This window comes from Argiope bruennichi, chromosome 1, assembly GCF_947563725.1.
Source record: "Argiope bruennichi chromosome 1, qqArgBrue1.1, whole genome shotgun sequence".
Taxonomy (NCBI): domain Eukaryota; kingdom Metazoa; phylum Arthropoda; class Arachnida; order Araneae; family Araneidae; genus Argiope; species Argiope bruennichi.
This window is the reverse complement of record NC_079151.1, coordinates 145,919,102-145,939,665: the sequence shown is the minus strand read 5'-3', so window position 1 is coordinate 145,939,665 and position 20,564 is coordinate 145,919,102. Positions and strand designations below refer to the sequence as shown.

Below are 20,564 nucleotides of genomic sequence, written 5' to 3'. Positions count from 1 at the left end.
CTTAGCTGCTTCCATGGCCCATTAGTGGAAAGTGCATTCAACTTAATGGATACACTTGTCACTCTTAAGATTGATTCCCTAGATGCAGTGCAGACTATTAAATATGATTTAATGGCTTCTAAAGAAACCTCATGTGAAAAATATGGCTCAAAAAATCCAATGACTGATCCAATTGACAAAGATCTCTTACTGAATATGAACAGAAGTTGGAAAACATATCAAGAGGACTTAAAAACATGTATTTCAGATGAGTCACCTATAAAAGTCTCTGAAAAACCTTCTACATTAGCAGAAAAGCAAACTGCTTCTACCTCTGCATGTGCAGTTCTCGAGGAAATTTCTTCAACTGTAAATGAGGAAAATAAAAGTCAACCTTCCTGCAATTATGAAGTTCACCACAAAAGAAAGACAAGCCCACAAACATCAGAAAATAAAAAAAAGCAGCAGAAATTAGATAATTTTTTTTAAAAGAATTAATTCAGGTAATTTAAAATATTTGCATAAAATGTAGTAGTTTATATGTTTGAAAATTTATGGCTATTAATTTTGCAAAAAAAAAGTAATTCATTGAACTTTTATAACTAGGTCATTCAATACTTCATAATTGTAATTTTTCATTTCTCCCCCCCCCCTTCTCGAAACTCCAAAATGCCGGTAGTAAGTCCGTAAAAGTTTCAGGGGATTTTTTGGGGTCCCACAAACACCCCTGGATTAGTACCATTTTTTCAACAATTCCTTAGGAAATCTTTAAAAAAAAAAATGTATTATGCTTTGATGAAGCTATGAATTGTATTTCACAAAAGTGCCAAAGGGATCTTATTGTAAAATATTGGTGTGAATCAACCAATAGAGTCTCCAGAAGATATTAAAATTCAATATTTATAATGCGTACTACTACTCAAGAATTGTTTGAGACTTTTAAAGAAATTACATCAAATTTGGACATGTTGTTACTTTTAGAAATTAGTATGGATGGACTAAATGTAAATTTTAAAAATATATCAAAGAACTTTTGTGCAAAAGATTAGATATAAGTATTTGGGGACTACACATAATGCATTGAGCATTTCAGTATGAATATAAATCTACTGAATGAAAAGTAGATGTTATTCTAAGAGTAATGGATAGAATATTTAAAAATAGTCTAGCTATATATATTGATTTGCTGGAAGTTACTGGTTCTTCTCAATTTTCTTTGAAGTTTTGTTCTTTTCACTAGGCAGAACATATCAGCGTTTTCAAAAGTACTCTAGAGGGTTTTGAGGACATAAAGGAATACATAGATTTCAATTAAAAATAAAAACTTTTCTTGGATCCTCCATGAGTGATAATATAAATGCTTGTCAGGATAAATTGATTCTAAAATTACCTGTTCGTATTGCCCAATATACTTCAGCCATTATTTTGAAAAATTCAGACATCTGAATAAATGGTGCTTTTCTTATATGAAAATCTTTTCATTTTTGTTAAACAGTTAATGAAAAATATATCAAAAGAAGCATGATCAAAGAAGCAAAAACATTAAACACTTATTTTTGGCAAAGCTTAGATGATCCTAATAATCTAAGGCTAAGAAAATATACTAATATTGGAATAATAACTACAAGTTACTTGATTATTAGTGGAATTACTGAAACTGAAAGAAAGAGGCTTTTTAGCAGAGTGTTATAATATGTTCATATACTATAAAAAATATATGAACACATGTCCATAAATTTTACTGTTTTAAAAACTGCATCTTGTTTAAATTCATATTTATTGAAGAACCTAGCTTTTTCCATTCATTAAAACTATGTAGGAATGTTATTCAATTATAACTAGTACATGAGTATTTTATTCGTATTTCCTCTTATATTGCATATATGTGCATGGAAAACACCAGAAATATTTTTTCAGATTTGAGTGGTAATCTTGTTATTGAAATGCATATTAAAGTATTCTATATTTTGTCAAACAATTTTTCCTTAATGAATTCTGAAAATCATAAATGCATATCTTTGTCAATGTATTGTAATAATTTTTTAGTGGAATGGTGCCATTGATGAACATTGTCAGATTTTAATTATAAAAGAACATATTTGTGTGTGATTTTAAGTTCAAAAAATTCCTTATAGGTGTCTAATATTTTTTAAATTATTATATAATTCATCTCAAACTTAGTTCTGGATTTATAACTTGTGGTTCAACTTATTTTGTTTTATTAAATGACAACTATTGCCATATTTAACATATATCATTTATATTTGTTACTAAACATAAGTTAGCTTTCTGCAGTCTCATAAAAAATTTATTGAAAATACTTTTTTATTTGAAAGCACTATTTTTGACTGATATACAACAGATTTCAAGAATACATGCTTCCTACTATTTAAGAAAAAAAATATTGCTTTGAATTATAAATATTTTCAATATAATATTTTTCTGTCGCTGGCAACAAAGTAATTTATATAATCAAAACCATTAGCTGCTAATTTGAATTTCATTGCAATTTAGCAGCTAATTCATTGTAAAAAGAATCTCAATCGCAAGTATTTGGCTCAATTGCATTCCACCTGATCTTAATAGTAGACACTTCTTCGTAACAAGTAGGAGTACTTGTGCTCTAGACCTACAACATTGCATTGCATTTTAGCAAAAGTACTTAGTACTCCTGCTTGAAACTTACTTAGTACTCCTGCATTGAAACTTGAGTAAAAAAATACCTTTAAAAAAACCCATGATTTTAATAGAAGAAATCTGTCTAAATAATAAGTAAGAATTTATATAGCTCTAAAATACTAAATAGGGGATAGAAGAAAGAGAGGAGAAAAAAAAGTCAGAAATTTAACTTACTGGAAATAAACTTGTTGTATATTTAGTTCGAACTTCCTTGTGCCTTGATCAGAAGCAGAGAGCACCTAAAAAGGTTGGGGCTGTCTAAATAAGCATGGCATTAATAATGATCAGCCATTTTTTTTTTTTTTTTGAATTTCATAACTTTACCAGTTTTTTGTATTTTTTGAGAATTGAACCGATTTCCTTTAAAGCTTCTATTGTTTCTTTAGATGAGCTGTAGTCATCTGGACTTATGCCTGCAATCTTTCTTGCTGGTTTTCTGAATTGTTTACTTTTTCTTCTCTTGACTGGGGTTCTTGTTGTATGGATACTTAAGCAGAGGTTCTTGCTGCCTCTATACCTCTTGCTTTTTAGCCTCTCCATGTGCTGTATGTCCTGTTTCAGAGTAATTGATGCATATGAGTTCTGAGATTTTTTCTGTAATGTTGCTGCTCCTAGTAGCATGCTGGTCATATATTTGCTGTTCTGCGTGCTGTGAAAAAATCTTGCACTTTGATAGCAGATCATAGTTTTTATCTTTCTGCTATACGGCTCAGTTTTCAGTTTTAGGTAGTATAGCACTTTTATGTTGGGAATATTCTGGAAGTTTCCAGTGTTTTGATATCTTCTAGAAAAATGGGACACAAGATTTTTTGTGTGTAATTTTTGAGTTTGGAAATCCTTTCTACTTCAAAATTTAGTGATTCAAGTTGTAAAGCTAGTTCCTTTGTTTTGACCAATTGGCAGTTGTTTAATGAACATTTTTAGCAATCTATTTTTCTGAGTCTTCTGACAGGAATAATTCTTTCTCTTCTCTTTGTGGATACTCTGTTATGTGGGTTCTGTTGTCTTTGTATGGTGAATTCTGATGTACTTTTGAAAAAAATGTCCGTCTTTAAGAATTTTTGATTGATATTATGTAGGACGTTGTTGTAATTTGTTTTAAGTTGATTGCTTAGCAAGGGGGTTGGGTTCTTCTTTTCTTTGCCATTGTTGATTACTGCTACCAGGATCTACAATTTATTCTTGGTGGCAATTTCTGATTTTTTTTTCTCTGTGCTCTTTTCTTTTTGCAGTTTTTTCTTCTTTTTTTTCTTTTTAGACTTTTTTAAAACCTTCTTTTTCATTGTCTAGATGCCTCTGTTTTCAGAACTAGGTTGTTTTTTTTTTTAATTTTTTATATCTTCAACCGTTAGGGAGGAGTATTACTTACAACTTTCTGCTGCTGATGGAACTTTTCACACTGAACTGCTTCGCTCCTTGCTGAACTTGATTGTCTTTCTTTCCCTTATTTCAGTTTGCCTTGTGAGAATGGGAACTGCCAATTTGCAACTCTGCTTCTTCATGAATATAAAGTTATCTTTTTTTGAAACTTTAATATGCATTATTTTATGCATCAGATTTCTTCATTTAAATTAAGTGATTTGATATGCTGGAATATAATATAATTTTATAAAGAAAAGTTGTAATATGTCTTTTCCTTGCAGATTTTTTTTAGAGATTCAAGAATTCTTATCTGTCAATATCATATTTTTGAGAGTTTCTAAAATGAAATGCGAAATTTTAAATGAAGTTTCAAAATATAAATTTTCTTACTTTCCCAATAGTATTCTTTTTATTTTAATATTACATTGAATGAATTTTTTTATACATTTGCTGAAATAAACACATACAACTTTTTATATTTTTTGGTACTGTTCCATTAGCAGAATCACAGACAAAAGGATCTTAGTGATAATTCCATAAATCTTGATAACTCTTAAGTAATTATGCATTATTTTTCATGGTACTGAGAGAAAAACGTCAACATTCATGTTAGTTGATAATTAGGGCCTTGTTAATGGAAAAGTAGCACGTTTTTAAAATCTGATGGAACGTAGCATGTAATTAATCTTCTGAAAAATTTAATTTCATTTTAAATAGATTGTGTATAAATTTTTTGTGCTATTCTATTAGTGGGACCAGTGACAAAACCTACCAAGCTGTAGCTGTGTTTCATTAATAGAAACTTGCTTTAAATTTTTAAAAATTTTTTTTTATTAAATTCACTTTAATGCCTACCTTCTAGCTTCATACATTTGGAGCCTCTCATACAGAATGGTACCAAATTACAATAATGAAGAAAATTTATTTTGACAGTTTCCTTGGCAATTTATTCTTTGTGTGTGGTATTATTCCATTTACAAATACATTTCTTCCAAAAATCAGTATATCATATGTTTTGATTCTACTTTCTGTTAAGTACTTCTATATCTCTAGCACTGTGATCATTATTTTTGATATATTATTATCATTCTATAAAATCTTAAATGCAGTTAACACTGGAGCTTTGAAAATTTGCTAATGGAAGAGATTTTTTTATACGATTAAAATATTTTTATAGTTGTATGTCATGTTATAATATTTTAGTCATGTATTTCCCCAATGTTGCAATGAATCAACATAAAGAAACTTGAAGAAGAATAGTGATCATTTTATCCATCATTTACAATGTTTGTTTTGTTGAGAATTAGAATCATATGATCAAATATGCTGATACAGCCTTCCTATAAAAATAACATTTAAAATATTTTTTTTTAGAATAATTTAATCATTTACATTTAGTTAATGCATTCTTGATATTAAAGAAAGTGCGTATAATACATTTATAGGACAGTGTAAATAAACATTATAATTTTATTTTATGAAGAAATGTTATTTCTGAAATTTTTCTTTTGTGTAAGATAAATCAAATGGAAAAAAGTTCTCAATTTAGTGCTCAACAATTTTTGTTTATTGTTAGTATTTTTATAATGTATAAAACCTGTTTTAACATTGTCAATCTAAATTTATACCCTTCTGAAATAATATATAAAACATCTTTCTTAAAAATTGAAGTTTCATTTTTAATAATTTTATTAATCTTGGGTCATATTTAGTTTTCAATTTTTAAACAAAAAAATATGAAAATAATTATTAGTTGAACTTATACAATCACACATAAGCAAATTAAACTTTATTATTATTATTTTGAAGATTATTGAGATCATAATGATAAATGAATTTTAGATGTAGTGTAGCATAAATTAATGTTTAGTAAATTTTTAAAAAATATACATTGTGTTTATAAAGAGACTAAAAAGTCATACAGTTTTCAAATTCTTAATTTTCAACCCCTTAAAAGGTTATAGGATTCCTTGTCTTAATCAGTAGTAATTAATTACTACTCTAAAACTTGCAGGTTTTTCTGCCTTACCTTTTAGCACTTTTAAATTTACAATATACTCATTTGGGATATATGCTCCTTTTTTTAGCATCTTAATGTCAGTTATTTTGCTTATTATAAATGTTGTTTCATCCATGTATTTAATTTTGTTCATGATGTGTTTGTAAAAAATTGTAGGTATTTTTTGTTCCTATTTATATGTTATTATTTGCTTCGCTTGTAGTGATTGAAAATAATTTAAGATTTAAAATATATTTTAAGATTTTTATTTAATGTATTAACCGACTTCTGTTGCTGTTTCTGATTTTTGTGTGTCAATGTTTTTTTTTTTTTTTTTTTTTTTTTTGTTGTTGTTGAAGGAAAGAGAATTAAGGAAAATGCTTTATTTTGAGTTTTGGTATCAGAAGTATTCAGATTATTGTTGATTTAGTCGATCTTTCTATGAAAATACCATATTACACAATTGCATGAACAGTTTATTTATAGTTCTAATATGTGTGCTCTTTGCTTTAAATAACAAAATGACAGTTGATAGGATTTATGACATAAATAATAGTTATTAATTTTCTGAAAAAATATGAAAATATCTCAAAAACCATATCTCGACATACATAAACAAACTAGACTACTGCCATTTTTAATTTACCAAAAACTTACCTTACCAAACTAAACTCAACTTATCAAATATATCAAAACAAAGATTATAATCTGGTAATGAATCAATCCAACAGAAATCAAGCATTAACATTCCTGCATTTCTCTTATCTTGAGTGACATACTATTCAACTTTCATCACTTTTAATTTCTTTTTCTGTTGGCTTTTGTTACGATGCTTATTAAAACTGGAAGATAGTATGTTGATTTTACCTGTTATCAATCTAAAAGGTTCACCATTTACTCGCAAACAATTTTATATTGCATGTTCTAAAATGGAAACTCAAACAATCTTAACATACTTGTGGTAAATAATGGGATTAAAAAGCTGTATATCTGAAAGCTTTAGAGTTGTAATTAATTAGGATTGATTATTTAGTGATAAGAGTCTTGAACATCTTAAGTGGCAAAAAATAAGAAATTGAAAATTATATGATGTATAAATGATTATACTATATTTCTTTTCCCCATTCATACAGAACTGATGAAAACTGGGCAGAGTTACCGGTACAAAAGTTAGTTTCTGATGAAATTGAAATAATATACATTTTATATTTTTTAGCATTATTAAAAAGTTTAAAACTGATTGAAAATAATAATTTTATTTATTGAGAATTTCATGCAATTTTAATGTTTATTATATTAATTTGTAATTTATAAAATTCTTATTCAAGTTCTTTTTATTATTTTAGATTAAAGAAGCTGAAGTATCTTTAAATAATATATTGTTCCAAGTTGAAATGAAATTATTGGAAAAAACAGGAGTGCAGGTTGGTAAATATTGACTTTTACACTTCTGTATATCTTGTGTTGACAAGTCAAAGCTGAAAAGACATTTTTCATAAAATACTCTAGCCAACAGACTTGATTTCTTACATGATATCATTGAACTACTTTTTTTGTTTAGCAAATCATGCCCAGGTGATGTAGTTGCAAATTATTGAGAATTCTCCTTTTTCAGAATTCTCATTGTAAATAATATAAAATGGTTCTCGATTTTGATGTTAAAACATTTTGTCAAAATTTGAGAGCCACCAAGCCTCCTTATGAATGCCCAGTGAAATCTTGTGGGAAGATTTATAAAAGTTTCCCAGGTATTCAGTTTCATTTGTATAATTATGATCATGATAATCCTCCAATCCAACATTCACCATCATCCAAAATCCGAAAGAAAAAAGGGAAATGGCATCCACGATCCAATCGCAGATCACCTTCTCCAATGCAGATTTCATCTAGTCCCAGAGAAAGTTTGCGCTATAATGAACCTCAAAAAGTTGTGGAGGTTGATTTAAATGGACAGGTACATCATTTAAACATTGCTGAACCAATAGATTTTGTACTTCATGATGGAACTGAAAACCAGAAAAAAAACGAACCCAAGCAAGAGAAAGTAGAAGTCAAGCACACAAAAGCCAAGATCACAAAAGCAAGCAAGCATTCGGATGCATCTAAAAAGCAAAAAGAGATACCAACTAGTATTCCCAAGTTGCCAGAAGCTTCCTTTAGAATTATTGAAGATTATAATGCTCCTGATGCTCCTCCCATGCCTACTGCTTATTATCGTTTCATTGAAAAATCATTAGAGGAATTAGATGAAGATGTTGAATATGATATGGATGAAGAAGATTGTGTGTGGCTTGATATTATGAATGAGAGACGTAGAAAGGAAGATTTATCAGAAGTATCTCCAGATACTTTTGAACTTTTAATGGATCGTTTAGAAAAAGAATCTTACTTTCAAAGCCAGTCAACTGGTAAAGATTTGGGCCCATCCATTGATGAAGATGCAGTGTGTTGTATATGCAACGATGGCGAATGCCAAAATTCTAATGCTATTCTTTTCTGTGATATGTGCAACTTGGCTGTTCATCAAGAATGCTATGGAGTTCCTTACATTCCTGAAGGACAGTGGTTATGTAGAAGATGCCTACAATCTCCTTCAAGAGCAGTTGACTGTGTTTTATGTCCTAATAAGGGTGGGGCATTCAAGCAGACTGATGATGGTAGATGGGCTCATGTTGTTTGTGCATTATGGATACCTGAAGTCTGCTTTGCAAATACAGTTTTTTTAGAGCCATTAGATAGCATTGAGAATATACCACCAGCACGATGGAAACTATCTTGTTACATTTGTAAACAAAGAAGTGTTGGAGCATGTATTCAATGTCATAAAGCAAACTGTTATACTGCCTTCCATGTAACATGTGCACAACAAGCTGGGCTTTACATGCGAATGGAGGCTGTAAGGGAAAATAATGCAAATGGAACGTCATACAATGTTCGCAAGACTGCATATTGTGATGTGCATGCTCCTGCTGACATGGATAGCAATCAGGATGAGGATAGTGGTAAAACTGATACATTTAAGAAAGCCAAAGCCAAGGCTAAATCTCGAGAAAAGATGAAAAAAGCCAGGAAAATTTTGGCAGAAAAACGAACTGCTGTACCTATTATATCGCTTCCAACAATCCCACCGGAGAGATTGACCAAAATATCAAGTATGGTATCTATGCCTAAAAAACAATCTTTTTTGGATAGATTATTAAGTTATTGGATATTAAAACGCCAATCAAGAAATGGAGTTCCCTTGTTAAGAAGGCTGCAGACAGCTCAGTCTTCTCGTCGTGATCATGACATTGACAAAGAATGTGCATCTTTAGGAGAGCAGTTGCAGTATTGGCAAAAATTGCGTCAAGATTTGGAAAGAGCAAGGTTGTTAGTTGAATTAATTCGTAAAAGAGAAAAACTTAAAAGAGAGTATACCCGAGCTCATCAGCTAGTTACTGAAATGGAAATACAGCCTCTGATAGTTAAATTGAGGAGTGTTATTGAGCAGTTGCGTGAACGAGATGTTGGTGAAATTTTTGCTAAACCTGTGGATTTGAATGAAGTTCCAGATTATTTAGAGTACATCAAACACCCTATGGATTTATCAACAATGTTGAAAAAAGTAGAGGCATACAAATATAAAAGTTTTGATGCTTTTGAGAGTGATTTTAATTTAATGATAAAAAATTGTTTGTCTTACAATTCAAAGGATACAGTCTTTTATAGAGCTGCTTTGAAGATGAGAGAACAAGGAGGCTTTATATTACGAGAAGCTAGGAAATTCATTGCTGCAAATTTTGATTTTAAAACTGGTTTGTTTTTAGATAAAGGCCCTAAAATTGAAGAAGATTCTAAATCTAGTGATGCAGAAGATAATAGAAATGAGAAGCCGTCTTCTACACCAGAAAGACAATTGGAAAGAATTTTGCATAAATTAGATGAAGCTCATAAAATGAAACTAGGTGTTTCTCGTACAAGAAGAATTAAACGGCTACGAATGGAAGCAAATATTTTGAGGAGAAAAATATCTATAAGAGCTTCTTTACATCGCAAAAGGAAACGTCTTGGAACAGATTCACAAACATTTTCATCTGAAATAAAATCTGAACCAAATGATACAAGTTTGCTGAATGCAAACGAAAGTTCTCACTCAACTGGTGGTAAATCTAGAGTAAAACAAGAAGATTCTCAAATTGTACAAGATTCTAAAGTTGAAAAAGAATTTCAGAAATCAAAATCGCGTATGGATCAAGACAAATCAAAAGATGAAATTAATGTATTTACTAGTTGTAGACGAAAAGGAAGATTTAAAAAACTTGATAAATCTACTCAAAAAGCCAAAAAAGCTGATGATGTTCCTCGTAGTTTGACAAGAAATAGAGCAAGAACTAAAGAATCTCTTCATGAAATGGAGGAAAAATCCGAAAATATAAAAACTGAAACACCGACATCCGATCTTCGTGGTAAATTTAGAACAAGAGCAAAACGTAAGGATTCTTTAAATGAAGAAGATGATAGTGCCCCTCATAACAAAGTTAAAATCAAAGAAAAAGATAATACAACCATAGAAAAGGACAAAAAGTTTCTTAGAACACCTTTACGAAGAGCTGCAAAAGAAGGAGTTCATAATATGATATTTACTGATACAGATGATGATGATAAGTGCTCATCAGATTTCCCACCTGTTTCTCCACAAAAAGCTATCTTTTATGGTCGAAACTTAAGAAATCATGGAACTGATAGCACTGATGAACAGGTTGAATGTAGTCCTCGTGTTGGCAGACCTAGGAAGTGTCAGAAAGTGCCTCTAAAATCTGTAAGTAATAAACTTAAAAATCTGTCACCTCCTCCACCATCATTATCAAAACCTTTAAAGGGTTCCCCAGCAGCATCTGAATCAGTCTCATCTCAAGATTCTAAAATACAAAAAAGCCCACCATCAGCTTCTATTTCACCTAAGTCTCTAAAAACTAGTTCACCTCCAATTTTAAAACCTCAAATTTCTATCGGGCATCATGATTCTGATACAGAAAAATCTCAAGCTGAGACTGAGAAAAGCCAAACTTCAGCTATGAAAAAATCTCATAAACGTGAGGGCTCCCCTAAAACTTCTGTAAATATGAGGACACGTCGGTCAATGGTGACTAGAAGAGAAAGTCTCAAGGAGGTCAGTTCAGAAGCCAGTGAACCTGAAACTGACAAGTCATCATCAGAAATGAAGGAAAGAGAAACCAGAAGCAAAAGTGCTAGAGCACAGAGTCGATCTCAGTCAGAAAATGATGTCCTTTCAACTTCTAGAAAAGGGCTTAGAAAGAATCGATCTACTAGTCTGACCACTGAAGGTGAATCAATGAAAAAGAAAACATCAGCATTAGGCAGTACAACTTCTGTTTGTCTTTCTCAGTTTTCTACCCCTTCTGTTCCTCAAACAGATAGTTTTAAAGTCTACAGATCTAATAACCAAGACCATGGCACAGATTCAGATGATAATAATACTGAGTCTAGTAGTATTTCAACAAAAAGTACTAGTAGTTCGGGTTCTGATGGAGATTCAGATACAGATAGTGATGGAGAAAGATCTCAGTCTGGATCGAAGAAGGACAAGAGTCTAAATTCTTCTGTGGAATTCAATGCTGAAGAACAGCAGCATCTCATTGAGCTACAACCTTTAGATCTGGTTTGGGCAAAATGTCGAGGATATCCTTGGTATCCAGCATTAATCATAAGTCCAAATATGCCCAATTCTGGGTACTTCCACAATGGTGTGCCCATTCCTGTTCCACCAGAAGATGTTTTGGCACTAAAGTCTAATTATGAAGAAGATGTATATTTAGTATTATTTTTCGATACTAAAAGGACGTGGCAATGGCTTCCTCGAAATAAATTGGAACCACTAGGTGTAGATTCTAAGTTAGATAAGGCACGACTTGTTGAATCAAAAAAAGCTGCAGAGCGCAAGGCAGTGAAAAAGGCATTTGAAAATGCTATACTTCACAGGTGCCGTGTGACTGGTGAGTCAACAATTATATCTAATGAATCTGGTGAAGAAAGTTAAAACTGACAGATTGACTTGTAAAGAACACTTTTCATATCATATTTTAAATTTATTTATTTGAAATATAATTTGTATAAAATGTAAATTTGTATATTCTGTGTAGAAGACCTTATGCCAAAATTTTACTCCAAGTTTTGAAATGAAGAAACTATATAAACAAAGTTATTAATGTACAGATGAGAACAAAGCTTTTTTTTCCCCACTTCATAACATGCCACTTTCTTCAATGACAAGTGATTTATTTTTTTTTCTTTTTCAAACCTGCTGTAGCAATATGAGATCATTATCATGTAAACTGATATTTGTAGCTGCATTTTATAACTTCATAAGAAAACTCTTAAGTGCTGTTTTCTTTTATATGAGCCTACTTGTTCCCATTTTACGAAAGACTAAATATTGGACATCTTGATCTGCAAATAGATTTTGCATTTCTTTCTGCCATTTTACAGTAGTTCTAAACATGCCATTGTGAGGAGATGCACTGGCATTGACTATTTCTAAACATGGACTTGCTGAATCTCAGTGCTTGGTAAGTAAAATGACCTTTTTATTATATTTTTTCTGTTAGTGGAGCCCCAGACAAAATCCTACCAAATAGTAGTGATAAGTTAAAAATTCTTAAAGATAACTCTAATCTCTATCTTAATGATCAAAGTTAGAATTAATGGAATAAGTCTGATATTCAAATTTGTCTTCCTCTAATGAATAAATTGGGGCCCTAGTAATGAAATATTAGGGCTCTGCTAATGAAGTAGCACATTTTTTTAATGTTATCTAGTACTGCTTTTTTATTTATATAGATTTAATAATATGTATTTTTTTTCTGTTTATAGTTTGTACAAAGAATTTCATATGAATTTTAATTTATTAACTATGATATGTAAAAATATTTAAAAAAACTTTATGGAACTTTTTTAGTTCTAGTAGGATTTCATAATTTTTTTATTGTTCTGAACTTTAATTAATTCATTAAAAAAAAATTTAAACTTAGTTATCATTAGTTAGTTAAACTTAGTTATTATTTTTTCTTTTCATAGTTTTCCTTCTGATGTATTGGAGAAGGTGGGGGAATGTATATACATGAACTGGAGAGTTTTTAATTGAGTTTTATCTCTGAATTTAAATGTATTTATATAAATGCAGAAATGTGTAATTACATTTATGTATTTATATAATGTATAAATGTATTTATATTTATATAATCTCATTACTATGTTTACAACCAATTTCTGGGAAAACCAAAAGGAATAATATTAATTATAAAAACATCATTTATCTATTCTATAAATTTTTAGAGATCTAAAAACAAACTTTGATTTCTAAAAAGTTTAAATTTTTTAGAAATCAAACCTTTTAATATTTTGTTTTATTTTTCTTATTGATATATTACATTCTTAATTGTGAATTCATACCTGTTTCCATTGTGTTATTTATTTCAACATTTTCTAATTTTCCCTTCATAGATTATTGAAACTGGTAAAAATGTATCTTTTTATTATTTCAAACCATTATTCATCTGAGATAATTGTTGGCAAAAAACTTTATTTTCTGTTTGCTTGGCAATTGCTAGTATGTATAAGTACAACAACATGAACCAAAAAATCATGCAATTTTTGGCTAGTTTCATCTTATGATATTACTTATTTGATTTGATATTATTGTATGTGATATTTTAATTGAAACATTAAAAAAACTATATGCACATTTAAATAAAATTATTAAGATATGGTTCGACTTCAAATGATCTAAACACATTATTTAAATATGAATTTTTTATTGATAATTCTGCTGGAATTCTTATTTTTCATAAAAATTATTAATTGACTGTAGCTGTGAAGGAAGTGCCAGACAACTTGTTATCTGCAAAAATTTCTCCCATAAAATTTTGTGTTTTTTTCATGTTCTTAAAAATACTAGACCAAACTTTTAATTTCTTTTCCTGCAAATCTACCAACAATCGTGTATGAGGATCTTATTTCAAAATAACATTCATTTTATTTCTTGAATCAAATTGCAATATCTCATTACTATGTAAAGTGTTTTTTTTTCTCTCCTGTCATATAATATATATGTGCAATTTTTTGAAATTTACGATAATTGGCATGTAAAAATTCTGTTATAGAAATATTTGCTTAAATATGAAATTTTATTAAGCACCAAAATGATAAAAAAATAGTTTTTTTAATGTCAGATTACATTATAATTTTATATGATATATTATTAAATAAAGTAAAATTATTAGCAAAATTTTAATATTTATTATGATGGGTATACAATATTCACCATTTGATTGAAGTAATTGTATTTAATTGTGAAATCTCTTAGTAATATGCAGTAGTCTTAATGAAATATAATATCTTTTATAGTAAATTCTTCATATTACTGCTATTCTATCCAAAGGAGAATTTTCTTTTTTAATATGAAATTTCCAATCCTCTTATCAGGATTCTTGTAAAGCTCTTGGAAGAAAATTCAAAGTGGGATTCTTTATTTGATTGTGGTTCAAAAATATAAGATTTCCCTAAATAGTTTCCATGATTTAAAAATGGGATTTCAATCTATATAATTTAAAGCTACAGTAATTTCCCATAGGTGTTCCAGCAATGATCAGTGGCATTCAGGGTTTAGAGCTTTTCTCATTTCCAGATGGACATAAACAATATAACATTTTTCATTTTTTGTACAATTGTTTCATTATATATATATATATATATATATATATATATATATATATATATAATATATATATATATATATATATATATATATTGTGTTATTTTTTATGAGATTTGACCAGTTTCTCCAACATATTTTTTTTTTTTTTGTGTAAGATTTTTTTTTCTTCTATATACAAGGAGAAGGGACATTAACGTCAAAAATAAAACTATCATTGGCTGCATAGTTCTGTAATATATATGCTTTTGAGGTGAATCCAAACTTCTTTTTTTTTAAAGAACATGTGTATCACTTATTGGAGATCTTTTGGTATAAAAGTATCTCCACTTTTTTTTTTTTTTTATATTGAAGTGTTAATTATTTCATATCTTTTATGTTCATTTTAAAATATAGGGAGGAAAATCAAAAATGTTATCTGTCATTAAATGTTAATTCCTTCTTTTTTACAGAACAAATATAAATATAGCACACAGTTTCTGAAGTACATTAAATTACTCACATTAGGTAGATTTGCAGGATTCATTATTATGACTTTAGATTATAATCTTTTCTCTGTCTGTATGCTTATTAGTTGTTTATGGAGATAATATAAATCATGTATAAAAAGAAAAGGAATAATAATAAAGGGATAAAAAATAATTAACTTTTTAAATGTAACACTATGTAAACAAACAAAAAAGGTTTAACCCATTATTTATATAAGCTTTTTCCTCTGAAGAAATGTACTAATCAACTTCTTTTTTTTGATAAATGCATTTTAAAAATAACAAATTAAATATTTTGACTGTTATCTTTTGTGGTAATTTAATTTATTCTGAGCCCATAAAAATTTCTGCAGCTTAAGTTTGTGGATATCCTCCCATGCACTGAAGAACTGAAGCAAGAATTGGACGAAATAAAGGAAGAAGCAGAAGCTTTGATGGAAGTGCAGAAAGTAAGTTTTCAATTTCTTGACAATTTTTTTTTTGGGGGGGGGATATGCTGGTATGTTAGGAAATTTGAGTTGGTTTTTGGAAAAATTAGTTTCAAATTGCTCAAACTGTTTTGTAATTTTTTTTTTTTTCTTAAGAATCCGAAGAGGTTTGTTTTTATAATCTAAAATATATTTTTAAAAATGATTTCTTTATATTTTCCCTCATAGTTTTCTTCATATATATATTGGAATAGCCAATTTAATAAATCTTTAGGCATTGAACCTTCAGTTAAAGCAAACATATATATATGTAATATTATTTGTTGTGAAGCATGATGCAGTTTGAAACAATGAAGATACTTTTAATTTCGTGACGTCGTTTTATTTCATTTTGAAGAAGCAAGCATATGTACAAGTGACGAGCACACAGAATGACACAGAAAGGAATGAGGAAAAAGCTCTTGGACATTTTATCCCTGGTCTTATATAACCTATGATTTTGATAGGGAAAATATTTCTTTACAGTGCTAATGTATTATGAGATTTCGATAGGGATTTTCATTACACGGGTGGACAAGGTAGGGGAAACACAGGGAGATTTTAAAAAAGAATTTGCTTGATCAGCAGTATGTTATCTCTTCACACGTAGTTTAGGAAAGTTAGATTTTAGCTGATTCAACAATTTAACAAGGCTTCTCTTGAATTAATTAAGTAGAGACAGTGGAATAGGATCACGGAATAAGAGAATATTTTAGAATGAAGTTACTATGGGCTAAATTAAGATAAAATCTTGAAAATTAATTAAATTGAAATTAGAGTTAAAATATCATTACACACACACACACACACACATATATAACATGTCAAAGTGTCATTTGCAACTAATTTGGAAGTGCTGATTGATGGTTGTTCTTGGACTTGTCAAAAAACAACATTAAAAAATCATGCCAGAGAAAGAAGTATTTTTTTCAAAAGATATTTATCTCTCTAAATTAATGGAAATCTTAAGATTAATTGGCGTGAGAGAAATAAATTGAAACAAGAATTAATGTTTGCTTGATTTAGATTTTTGTACAAATTTTATGCAATTTTTCTTATGAGAATAAAAAAAACTATTTCAAAACCTCAAATTTAAGTGAAAAGAATTTTATGTTTCTCTAGAAGTTTATTCAGTGAAAGGTTTAGAAGTGAGTTGTTAAAGATTTGATGATAATCAATGCCATTTTTGAATTTTTTTTAAGGACATTATTATAATTTTTAACTAGCCTTGCTGCAAAAGACATGGGAAATTGTTGCTATTTAAAAATCTTATGAGCAACTGTATTTGAATTGAAATTGCTTTTAATACAAGTTTCAGCTAGGATCATTTTTGCCCTGAAATAATTCCAGCATAATAGTATCCGTTAGTGATTTTCAGCTATAGTAACATTAAGGAATGAATACTAATAACATTTCGTACTTCTTAATTTATTTAGTTGAATACTTGGCTTTTTTTTAAACTTCTTAATTAAATGAAAAATTTTATTATTTTTTATTTTTATGTTCATATTATTATTTTAGTTTCTAAATATTATGCTGAAATAATAGAATATCTAATTAATAATGTATTTTTCTTAAATAATCAAATCATCAATCCATCAAATCATCAATAAACAAAACAGTGATTTATGTAGTTGAAGGAATTTTGACCAAACTCTTGATTGAAAATGATTATTGTGAATTTTGAATTACGAAAAAAAACAAAAACAATTATTTCAAATTTTTTTAGGAATTAAAATGCAAAATTGATAAAGAATTGGATGTTGTGTGCAAGAAAATAATGGACTTGCAGAGCAGAAGTGGATGCAAGACTGAACAATCAAAAGCAGCTGCAACAGTGTTGAAAAGTCGTATGGCGAACTTAGAAGTAAAATGAGAACAACAAAAGTGATTAAAAGTGCAGCTTAAAAAAAAAAAAAATATCTATTCATGTTGTTCTTGAGAGCAAAATGGTACATATACTTTACTTAAAAGTTTTTTTTTTGTATTTTAAAGCTTGTGTATTTTGAATTTTTTTCACAATAATATTTAATTTTAAAAGTTGCAATAATATAATTATATTTTGCATACTTTTATCGATTGTATGCTTTTAATATTTGGGTTATGGAAGCACATCTTTTATAGAAACCATAGGTTACATCAAAAGACTGATTGGTATTTTTTTTATCCATTTTATCATGATTAAATAGCTTTATACTATATTAATGTATTATTTTTAATAATCGTAACTCTTCTAAACATCAGTAAGTTGCTAGATAAATTATGTATGTTGTTGATATTATTTATTATTAAATTATTAATTTTTTTTTCTTATCTCACCTAGACACCACAAAGCCTTAGCATAATTCATATTGATATTAGTTATTATTACCTGATTAAAACTGTTTTTTAAATTTTTAATTGAATACTCATAGATTTTTTTTAAAGAAATAATTGCACCAACCCTTTAAATTAAGAAATCAAATTAATATAACAAATATAATTAATTGTGCAATGCTCATTAAATGTGAAAGCTGCCATAACAAAAAAGAATTTTTTTACTTAAACAAAAGCTTTATTTTTAATTTTTATATATATATATATATATAAAGCAATTATTTTAGAAAGCATAAGTGACATTAACAGTATTTTCATTGGTGTTTAAAAAATTAATGATTTTTTTTTTGTGAATAGTGTACAATATCTCTATGTAACTTAATTTTCTTGTATTGGATTCTAAAATTTTGTTATTGTAAGAAGTCTAACCATATACTGTACAAAAGTGTTGACAGACATTCCTATTTAATAAACTTTCAAATGCAATAAATATTATAATTCGCTTTTAAAAATTGTATATGATTTTGACTGCTGAGATATTAAATGAATTCTAATAATGTATACTTGTTATTTATTCAAAAATTTGTGAGAGGGCGATGAGTTCTGAAATATTAATCTTTTCATTTGTGTTTATATAATCACAAACAGTTGCTTGTATGAGCATTGTTATTTCTTGAATAATTGTATATGCACTTTGGAAGCAGCATATTACTTTTTAAAAAATTAAGTATATGATTTTTGTAAATACACCATATAGAGATTTTAAGTATATTTCTTGCAAATAACATGGATAATTTTTTTTTTCAAATATAAAAGCTGCAAAACTTATTATTATTATTTCTCTATTATTTGCCTTTGCTCCCTGCCCATTTTTTCAATATAAAATATAAATTATTATTACATTACAGACTAATTTACTTCATTTTTTGCACAAAATTTTTAAGTTTCAATTTTTTTCTAGAAAATAAATTATTCATTTTTTGAATTCTATTTTTCAATTGTAATTGCATTTATCTTTTGTAAATTTAATTTGAGTTTCATCTAAAAGTTTTTTTTATGAATAAAATGTATATTGGTTTATTGTTTTTTTAAGTTTTAGGATAATCGTGCAATATCTTTAAAAAAATTTGTTTAATTTCATAAGTGAACATAAATTAAAATTGAATTATTCTTTTGTTAAAATTATCCAAACCTTTGTTTTTAAATATTGCATATGTCTACTGCCTTCATTAAAACATAGTATGAAAATGTTGTCTGTACGGTGAAAAATAGTAACCGTTGTATTCATAAATTTTTGTAGTGTGCTATGCATATATTAAATTTGAGCAAATGACATTTGTAGAATAAATTTTATTCACATATTTATGTGCTCTGTTTTATTTACATGAATTTACATGAATATACATTATGTTTACTTATACTTGTTACATTACTCTGTTTTATTTACATACTGTTTTATTACATTTTAATTTTTAGTTTTCGTCTCGAATTGTTATTTATAATGCTGGATAATTCGAAACTACCCTGCTTACAAATGGTTATTGCTTCCTTGTGAATAATGATTAAAAAAAAAAAAAGTGAATCTAATGCAGAAAAGAATTTGAAATTTTGTTTGCATAAGTAAAAATTGCTTGCCTCCATGTTATAATCTATTTCACTGCCCCATAAAACATTCTTTGTTTGTACTTTTCAGTTTATCCACAGTTGCACACATTTAATTTTGTAATTATGACATATCAAATGAAGGCAGAATATAAACTTATCAAAGTCTGCAAATAAGCTTTACAGTGTCTGGTGTGAAATAGAATATCATTTGGTTATTGCCCGTGCATACCATAAAAGTTACATACAGCAATAATTGCACTTGCTTATCTAAATGTTGAGCTTCTGTTTACATTTTGTTAAGTTTCTCTCTCTAACTATTTATAAGGAAGTTAAAGCTTGTTTTATTATGATTTCTTTTTTAACCTTGCATAACATCATTATCATAAAATAATTTCATCAGTTTAAAAAACTAAATCATATTTTGGTTTAAAGCTCATAAGATTTAATACATTAAATGATAATAAGTTAATTACATTAATGATAAATAAGTTTAAATTATATGAAATTTTCATATCATATTAACTTTTCTTGGAAATTAATATAATTATCTGAATATATGAACAGGGAAACATTGTTATATTTTAAATATTGATTCCTAAAAATTTTAATTGATTCTTTGCAAGATGCCCACCTTTTGAAAATTTAATAAAATAAAAATCCTTAGGTTTTTTTTTTTTTTTTCTGTATGTATTTTGGATGGTTGCTCCTCAAACTCATTTAATTTCAAATGTCCTTACATGTGATTTGAAAAGTTAAAGGGTAGTTTTCTCTTATTCTGACCACAATTTTAAATTTTCAGATTTCTCAACTGCAGTTCTTGCTGTAGCTCCAAATTGCATTATTTATTTAAAAAATTCTGATTTTTTTAAAATCATCTTTTTAAAATAAGTCTAGATGGTTTTATATTTTCGATTTTGTTAAATAAAAGTTTTATAAAAATTGTCTTAGGTTTTTAAAAA

General features: G+C 28.1%; 1 protein-coding gene across 1 annotated transcript; it reads left to right on the top strand.

Annotated features, from left to right (window-relative positions):
• Nucleotides 1–7,449: 7,449 nt before the first annotated feature.
• Nucleotides 7,450–19,361, top strand: LOC129962193 (peregrin-like). Its single transcript, XM_056075935.1, has 3 exons — nucleotides 7,450–12,585; nucleotides 15,571–15,666; nucleotides 17,414–19,361. Exon 1 carries the CDS (start codon nucleotides 7,659–7,661, stop codon nucleotides 12,054–12,056), a length of 4,398 nt encoding a protein of 1,465 aa, XP_055931910.1. The 5' UTR covers nucleotides 7,450–7,658; the 3' UTR covers nucleotides 12,057–12,585; nucleotides 15,571–15,666; nucleotides 17,414–19,361.
• Nucleotides 19,362–20,564: the final 1,203 nt, after the last annotated feature.

Excerpts from the sequence above, each read along its gene's own strand:
- LOC129962193 (XM_056075935.1), top strand. The coding sequence starts at position 7,659 with ATGGTTCTCGATTTTGATGTTAAAACATTTTGTCAAAATTTGAGAGCC.